Source organism: Engraulis encrasicolus, chromosome 18 (genome assembly GCF_034702125.1).
Source record: "Engraulis encrasicolus isolate BLACKSEA-1 chromosome 18, IST_EnEncr_1.0, whole genome shotgun sequence".
Classification (NCBI taxonomy): Eukaryota; Metazoa; Chordata; class Actinopteri; order Clupeiformes; family Engraulidae; genus Engraulis; species Engraulis encrasicolus.
Window position 1 is genome coordinate 44,072,636 of NC_085874.1, and position 9,481 is coordinate 44,082,116.

General features: G+C 40.3%; 1 protein-coding gene across 3 annotated transcripts in view; it reads right to left on the minus strand.

Annotated features, from left to right (window-relative positions):
* Window positions 1-1,037: 1,037 nt before the first annotated feature.
* The window catches only part of mthfd1a (methylenetetrahydrofolate dehydrogenase (NADP+ dependent) 1a, methenyltetrahydrofolate cyclohydrolase, formyltetrahydrofolate synthetase), a 53,214-nt gene continuing 44,770 nt past the window's right edge, over window positions 1,038-9,481 (minus strand). For all 3 annotated transcript variants that reach the window (XM_063223674.1, XM_063223673.1, XM_063223672.1), the window contains 5 exons: window positions 8,537-8,714; window positions 4,729-4,836; window positions 4,139-4,291; window positions 2,861-2,946; window positions 1,038-2,245 (listed from right to left, as the gene is read on the minus strand). In XM_063223674.1, the coding sequence (XP_063079744.1) occupies window positions 2,875-2,946; window positions 4,139-4,291; window positions 4,729-4,836; window positions 8,537-8,714 (511 nt within the window). In that variant the 3' untranslated portion in view covers window positions 1,038-2,245; window positions 2,861-2,874. The remainder of the gene's footprint in view (window positions 2,246-2,860; window positions 2,947-4,138; window positions 4,292-4,728; window positions 4,837-8,536; window positions 8,715-9,481) is intronic.

Genomic DNA, 9,481 nt, shown 5'->3' on the forward strand with positions numbered 1-9,481 from the left:
AATCCCAGAGGCTGGCCAATGACTGCCCCAAATATGCTGTGTGGCTTGCACTTTCGTGCCACCACCAAGATGTGTTGACACAGCCAGGCTCTGGAAGCGTGGTGGTGAGGGAAGGATGGGGGTTCAAGCTCACTTACAACGCAGACACCAAACGTCTGGTAAAGCAGCAAGGCACTTTAATTACAAAGATGTCATGATAAACATGGATCATTTCACAGTCATTTGGTACATGGAGAGAGCTCAATTACGAAAATCTTCAAATATTTTCAATGCATAAAAAAAGTCCTTGCTCCCTTGGGCAGTTTGTTTCTAAAAACCAATGCTGGTTGTAAACACAAGGTCTAAGACATAGTTTTGCGGTAATCTCCCATCATAAAACTCAGTACACAGTAAAAACTGCAGTGTTAATCTAACACTCTGGGACCACACTCAAATGTGTTAAATCGACTCTCGGAGTGTAGAAGTAACACAGCATTTTTATTGTAATTGTTGTCATTTAAAATGGCCAAGTCATAGGTAAAAAAATGTCAACTGTTCTTCGATATGATGGAAGCACATGAAAAAAAGGCACATTTGTGTAACAACAAGGCGCAAGAAATGCAATCGCCTGGAAAGGAGGACAGTCTCTGTCGATGCACGAGGCCTCCGATCCTCTTTCTCAAGAAAACAAAAGGATCTTTGGTGTCCATGATAATGATGTCAAGTCATGACATGTGACACGCATGCAGCTGGCCCTTGGGTTCATAATGCTAACCATGTGCTGTGTACATGGGGTGCATTCCAATATGCAACCTTGCGTCCTCCACGTGGGCTTGTGGCCTCACGTTTTGCTGATGCCCCGCCTCCGTGGAGAAAACAATTAAGTTTCCCAGCTGTCAGCCTAGCCAAAACCATATTTGGGGGAGTATTCTTCATTTACCATCCTGTTTGAAAATGATAAAAAGACTTTACATTTGAGCTTTTGCGAGATACTGAAATAAAATGCTGTTGTCAGTGATGTCATCACGATGTACTACATCCTGTTAAGAGGCCACAAGTGGAGGACGCAAGGTCGCATATTGGAACGCACCCTTGGTCTCAGCATGTTCACTTAAACAGCCTTTAAATAAATACAGACGGACACTAATGAGCAGAGAGGGCCTAATAATACAATCACACCATTTGCTAGGTAGCCATGGCAACAGTCATCTTTTCCTTAATCAAAAGGTCAATTAACTCGTGGGTGGTGTGGAGTGTCCGTGATGCATGGGGCTACGGGAGATGACAGTACAGTACGAAACAGATGATTGGTGGGAATGGCCCTTTGAGGATCGATTATTATTTTTGTTTTTTTGCTTAATACTTTTCTTTGGAAATCAATGCTACCAAATTGGTATAACAGATGACTCCATAGACAGACCCTTCAAACCCACATTGGATTGAGATCGTACAGCAAATCACATTAGCCCAAGCAGCTGTGTGTGTACAGTACCTTGTACATAATGGAACACTGTATTTCATCACATTAAAAGGAATTCATCAGATTAAGGAATAAGATACTATATGTGGCTTTCTATAGCATTTTCTGTGCCCCCTTCCATGTTCTTCTGAAAGTAACACCAAAATAGATTCCTTCACAACCACTCAAGTCTACCTCCTCTGAACCCAACAGGTAACACAGTTATCACACCCTTTCGCGGTTTTGACATCTCCTTCAGCTGCAAGAAAATAGGCAAGAGTCATTCATGGAGACAGCACAGCCATATCCCAAGCCATGTTTGGATTCTTGAATTTGTGAAGGAGTGATGTTGCTATTTTGAGATTGGAAAATCCACTCAGGGACTTAAGTCGCCATGCAATAGCAACAAGCTATCTGGAGTACTGTAGGAGTAGTAGTTTGCAGGAAGGACTACCAGAAATGTATTCAGTCAAGGGGAAGAAAAACGGAAGGGCAAAGGAAAGGACTCACATTTTTTTTTTTTCAAATGAATGCAGCAGATTGTATTTCCTTTGAGACCACTGCTTCTATTTGGGGCTTTGTGGGTTTTTTTGTACAGGATGTGACATCACAAAAAAGGCACATTGAATGAAAGTGTGTGAGGAGGCAAAGGGGTCTTTCAGTCCTGCAAAAAGCTGTGTTTCTGTCCGTCCTTGCTCTGCTTGATTGCTTGGGTGGCTCTCTGAGATGGAGGAGCTGATACTTCTTCCATTTCCCTTCAAGTGGCAGGTGTAATGGAAACTGTGCCTCTGTAGGCTACGGCCAGACCTAGAGGTAAGGACACAGGTGTGGTGTACCATGAGAACAGGAAGTCATACGGTACTGTATATAGGCACGGGTGAAAGAAAGAAAAAGCATGTGTTTGTTTTAGTCTATTTGTGCAACATGTTCTTTTTTTTTTACCTCCGCCAAGGAGGTTATGTTTTCGGTCGCGTTTGTTTGTCTGTTTGTCAACTCAAAAACATTTTCTTCTATCTTCATTTTTTAATTCATTATAATAATCATTTAAAAAAATAATTGTCAATGTTACTTGGTAATGACAGCCATTCCAAATGATGATATTGGACCACACTTAATAAAAAGATAAAGAGCAAGAGACAGAGAGTGATAATAAGACTATGTAAAGCAAGCCACATTTCAAGACAATCAAAACAAGCAATCTGTTTCATTATAAAGGTTAAAGGTCGATGTCTTAGAATGTTGACTTTGCATATGGCCATATGGCTCATAGGAAGCACTGATACGGTTACTATGCGATTCTCTTTTAATGAAAAAGAGAGGATGGATTGCAAACAAGCCTAGGCAAGACAGATCTAATTTGTTCAGCTTTTTCACACTTTGGAAAAAAAGTGTGATAACTACGCACCCTTTTTTTTTACTCACCTCGGGGTCTGAACCTACTGCATGACGGAATAGAGGTCATTGTCATGGTAACAAGGCCACGTTCGTCTGTGCGATGGAGCCATCGTCTAATAAATGTATAGTAACAGGCAAGAGGAGAAACAAAGGGGATGGCGAAATGAGACTAGTTTTTGAAAACAAGTTTCTATTTAAAAAAAAACAACACACACAGAAATATGGGTTTGTGGTTCAAAACAAGAAACAAAGACTAGAAAAACAGAGGTACAGGATGACAAAAAAAGTGTAAGCTTTCACGTCACTGGAATTTTTAAGTATTTACTTCATAGCATAGCGTGCTGCATCTGTCTCTCTCAGTCACTCTCATACACAGAAATGAGCACTACGAATAGGAACGCAAAGCAAGGTGCATGGCTGATTAAAGTTTGGCGTGTGTTATTCACACCTGTGGTTCGTAAAGCTCTGCAACCTAGCAACGTGTGTGTTTTTCTTCTGCCCAGTGGAGAATGTCAACCCTTCTCATATTTTACACTGTGAGTGTGGCGATGTTTTACAGCATCATTTTCATTAAACGCCTTGTGTATCAACAACCAGGCAAAGAAAACAAAAAGGAGATGATTTACATTTTTAGAGTTTTCTACAACTCTAGAACTCCGCTTTTGAAACAACTTTTGATACATAGAGCAATAATAATAGGCTAATAAAAGAAACATGTAAAAACAAAGGAGATACGCACTTCGCTCTTCTAAATTAACAATCCGGTGCAGCCAGAGCAGGAGACTAAGTAATAAGTAAAAAGGAAAAAGAATCTGGTGCCACACAGATGTCTATTTTCTGTTATTATTTTTTCAGTGCAGTAAGAACGTTTCGACATGCGTCTTCATTTCCTTTGTACTTAATACAAACCCCAACTCCGATGAAGTTGGGACGTTTGGTAAACAGTGAATAAAATCAAAATGCTATCATTTTCAAAACATTCAATCTATTCATTAGATGGAGAATAGTGAAAAGACAACATATTAAGTGTTAAAACCGAGAAAAAATATTGTTTTGGGGGACATATGTACTCATTTCTAATTTGATAAATCCAACACTTAATATGTTGTCTTTTCACTATTCTCCATCTAATGAAACGTCCCAACTTCATCGGAGTTGGGGTTTGTAATAAAAAAAAACATCTCTGCAAATCCAGATCTAACAAATTATGCAAAACTATAGGAGCTATCATGCTGATTGACTAATCGTCATCTGGCTGCATCTGATTGTCACAGATGGTGGTGACAGGACCACTGATGTACTCACAGTGTCCACAACAGAACAGAGGAACCCGGCCCCCACATTGGCTTGGATGTCCACAATGGGCAAAACAAAGTCTTTGGGTACTCCTGTCCTCTCCGGGTCGTGGCTCAGAGACAGGTGGGTCTTGGCAATGCAGACTGGCAAGTTCGCCAACCCCTTGATAAAAAAACAAAAGTGCGGTATCCACATAATGAACATATAGCAATGTAAATTCAAGTGACTCAAATCATATCTGCAGGGGTGAATTTCTCGAAACCACAGTTGCTAATAATGTTAGCAACTTTGTTGCTTGCAATGCAATTCCCCATTTGGCAACTACCCAAGTTGCTAACTAGCTAACAACTATACAAACAATACGATTTCGAGAAACACCCCACTTGGACAGTTTTCAGATAAATAAAGTCAAAGAGTAATATATTAGGCTAACAAACAAGTCTAAAGCAACATTTCAATTACAAGTATTATTCTATATTATTATTATTACTGTAGTATATACAGTATAGTATTGTACTTGTATAGTGTTGTCCGAATATGTAGTCTAAGAAATGCATGTATTATGGTGACCCATGATTGCCATTTAAACAGCTACTAACCTGTTTGGTATAAAGTCCGATTTTGTCCATTGCTTGAGCTGAGAATTGGACGTCTTGTGCTCCGTACATTCTTTGGGCCACAGTGCGAATCTTTTCCTCAATCGGGATCTGTAAAATTATTTGCATACATCTACATGTATATCAGTGATTCTTTAGAATGAGAGCTTACAATAACACATTTGTGGAAAGTTACTTCACCTCATTTTTTTCCCTATCCACTTATTATTGAGCCATAATGCAGTGCTACACAACCATTGAGAGAGAAACAGTAGGCAGTTTATTTCTAGTTTTCACTCATAGCGAGTTGTTTAACCTTTGATTTTATTTAGTGGTGTAGTCTACTTTTTTATGGTGGGTATACTGTATATTTGAGCATTTTTTGAAGTGGGTATACTGTATATATTTGTGCTATTCAAAATAATGGATCAATCAATTTTAAGTGGGTATACTGAAATCCCTGAAATTTAGAAGTGGGTATACTCCGTATACCCGCGTTCTACGTACACTACACCACTGATTTTATTACCCATTTTGTGCCAGTTAGGTACACTGTATCAAAGCATACACTTAGTATGTACTTCAACATACCATATGGATACAGTTATTTTAGGTGTACAACATGTTTGTTTCTACATGTGCATTTAAAAAATAACCATGAACTGTCACCTAAAGAGTTGATTTGCTTAGCTAATGAGAGCGAGCCACAGTCACGAGTACCAGCAGGGGGTGAATCATAAAAGTCACCCTGCGGTGTAAGAAGGTACCACTGTGGATTTAGTCACAGGCAAGTAATTGGCTGAGGTTTTCATGTACACTACAGTATAGACCTGATATTAAACGTCTCTGTGTGTGTGTGTGTGTGTGTGTGTGTGTGTGTGTGTGTGTGTGTGTGTGTGTGTGTGTGTGTGTGTGTGTGTGTGTGTGTGTGTGTGTGTGTGTGTGTGTGTGTGTGTGTGTGTGTGCATGGTGTGTACGTGCGTGTGTGTGTGGTGCGAGTGTCCCTATCAGGCCAATGGGAGGCAGAGCTATAGTCTGAATCAAAGTGAAGAGGGTCGGGCCATATGGCTTTGAATTAGCTGAGCAACCTGTGCGACACACAGACATGGACACGGTTTCTAGGTTACGTGGTGCTCCCTGACAAGTGTAAAAGAGACGATGGCACAGCGATTCTCAAACTATGGGCCGGGGCCCACTGGTGGGCCCTGAAGGTATTCCAAGTGGGCCTTGAAATCATTTTCCAAAAATAATAATCATATTTTGGTGTGTGTTGCTGTTGATTTATTTGAGTTTTATTCTTAATTGGGTCAGAGGTGGGCCCCGAACATTTTTGACAATTTCGAGTGGGCCCCAAGTTGAAAAAGGTTGGGAACCCCTGCGGATGGCAGATGTACTGTAGATGACATGCATAACAATGTGTACTGACCAGTCCACCTACCCACATTATTACTCACACAGTAAAGACATACTGTACACTGCACTCATAAGTAAGGCTGGGTATTGCAACCATGTTCCTGTATCGGTTCGATTTCGATTCTTAGGGCTTTCAATCGATTAATCACGATTCAATTCGATTCGATTCGACTCATTCCGAATCGATTCAATCCGTTCCCTGGTGCAAGGATTTGGTCCGTGTATATTTTCGTTCATTCATTATTCTATTTCGGATATCACACGAGAAAGGAATAAGGACTTGTTTATGATGATTTACGCTTGAATATCACTTGTGAAATGGAACCAAGCGCCATATTTTGATATTTTGTAGGTACTGAAAATGAAACGTTGAATCTTAGAAAAGAGAGAAAAGCAATAAAGAAAAACGTCCTTCTGAATTGCGTCTTTTGTTTATTCAGAATTCGGGTGACCTGAGAGTAAATCCTGGAAGGCTGGTTGAGCCTTCATTAGGCCTACTTGGTTTCTTTGGAGGCAAACGGACTTTGCAGGCATTGTTGATGCAATATTCAGAACGTTGCTACACTTCAAAGATGTGGTCGATCTGTGATGACTGTGCGAGGAATTTGTGTCATGAGATGGTTGCGTAGGCTATCCATATCAAGCAAGCGCCAAAAGCATGTGCATACGCCCCACCACCATTGAGTAGGGCGTCCCAGAGGGGGAAGAATGATTTACTGTCTATATTTTGACTTAAACTTATCAACCAATTTAACCTTCGCAACGACATTTCATGTGCTTAGGCCTGGTCTTAAGACTTGATTGTATTTGGCGGCCATATAGCCTATTATAGCGTTCTAATCCAACAGAAGTGCAGCTGTGCGACCAGGAGAGATATCTTCGATGGGAAGGGGTACGTAGACCAACTGTCATCGAGAACATTGACAGTTCTTACGATCAGCATCAGCATCAACCCGGACATATTGCTTTCCAACAATATCACTAATGTTCCAAATACACCAAAGTGAAATGTGTATTCAACATGCGTAAAACTTGGTATGGAGAGCGCGCGCTTCAGCTCATTACACTTGCCAGAATACGTAACAGTTTGCGTGAGAACACTGCTTTGGACCGTTTGCTCCCTAATGCATATTACTACATGTGAAAGGGTATAATAGGTTATTGATTCCAGAGACTTTAGCCTTTATTTAGGCTATAAAGTTGAGTCCATAACATAAAGGGGAACTTCATCTCTATTTTATAAGGCGGACGCACGCTCCAATACAGGCCTAACCATCACGCGTGCTGCGCATAGGCCTACTAGCCTGTACATCGCAAACATGTTTTTCATCATTCTATTATTTTTCTGTTGTGTCTCTGGCTCCAGCTACTGTTCTGTGTGTCGTTTGGTAGCTAGACCTTTTCTGATGCGTTTCAGACGGCAAACTTTCCTTCCGGGTAAACAGAGGGGGAGGGGTCAGTCAAATGAAATTCAATAAACGAATAGCCAAATATCACAAATTGAAAAACGATCAAAAATGTTGTCATTTTTTATAATGCTATTATGGTATGAAGTAACACATGCAGTAAACAAAATACAGCCATTTCTGCTTGTATTGCTTTAATCAAAACAAGAAGTTGCACCCTTTTTTGAATTTCATATTTCATTCCAAAATAGAATAATGAATGAACGAAAAAGTACACGGACCGGATTTCCCCAAAAAGATTCTGTTGCCTTTTTTATATAAAAATGTCAAAGGGCTGTGGCTTGACAGTGTTAACAGATTGCTAATTTGTAATAAGTAGGCCTAGGCCTAATTGACTAATACCTACAGGCTATTTTCCATAGACCTAAATTAAACAAAAATAACAAAAAGAAAAAGAGCAAAAACAAATTTTGTTCCCTGTGTATCGATTATGTGAATTTTAAATGATATCGATCGATTATCAATTAAATCGATTATTTTATCCAGCCCTACTCAAAAGTGTGTCTTTCTACAATTATGCAAAACAAGAGCTCTGGTCCGAAACGCTACACATCCATTTTCACAACAAATTCAGAATGATGCTTCTTATTATGCTTCTGATGTTTGAACAAAATTGGATGACGTGAAGTTACCTATGTTACCTTACAATGAAAAAAAAAAAAAGACTTTTACAGAATGTTGAAAAAGAGCGTATGACCACAAACAGCCACATGATACAAACAAGTGTTAATTACCCCCAGTGGCTAGTGATACAGGAATGGACGCACTAACACACATGTTAACGTGTTTCTGGGCTACTGTATGTTTCCTTTGTGTTCCCTCTGCGGTACCCAAGTCTTATCTCATTTTTGTTTGTCCATTGTTAATCACACCTTCTCATGTCCACACAAAATTTCTGTAGAGTACAGTAGAGTAAACACTCTTTACTTTACCTCCAGTGGGTAGAGATACATGAAAGGATGGGGGACCTCGGCAGCCCTCTGGACGGCCTTCCCCAGAGCCACCGCACCGGCGCCCCCCTCAGACCAGTGAGTGCAGCGCACCACATCAAAGGCCCCGGCCAACCGCGACTGGGCACACACCATCTCCAGCTCCTCCTCTGTGTCAGCACTTTTGGGGAGGGTGACAAACACACGCACGCGCACGCACACACACGCGCACGCACACACACACACACACACAAGCACACGCACACACACAAGCACACGCACACACGCACGCTCGCACATGCACGCATACTCGTGCACACACACATACATATACACACACACACACACACACAGAAAAATTAGTTTTTGTATATCGTCACTGTCGAACAGAAACCTTGTAAATCCACTTTCTATTATTTCTTTTTTTTATTATTTCCTTATTTACTTGAGATATTAATCAGCGCTATTGGTCAGTCTCCGTGACATTTTATAAATCATCTAATCGAAACAACTTAAATGATGAAATGTATTTATTTGGAACATAGTGATTTCAAATAAATACTTAAAATAATAATAATACAAGTGTAAGGTTTTTGCTGGACACTGATGATGTGAATTCATACACCAGTGTAGTGCCTCGACCCTCTAGCTACACTGACCAGATGCCTACAAATGACTATATCCACTGCAGGGGCCTAAATTAACTTTTTTCATCACCAGCCAAAATGCTAATAAATACGTGTTAATCTCACTAGCCAAACACACACTCACTAATGGGTCACAGTGGCTACCAGCCAAACTGAAACTTTGGCCAGCATTTGGCCGATTGGCTGGTGTTAATTTCAAGCCCTGATCCACGAGTTACACTTTATAGGCCATAATCATTCATGATGATAAGGTTTTTTTAAAATGAAAATGCACATAAATTATGAATAGGCTTACAACATA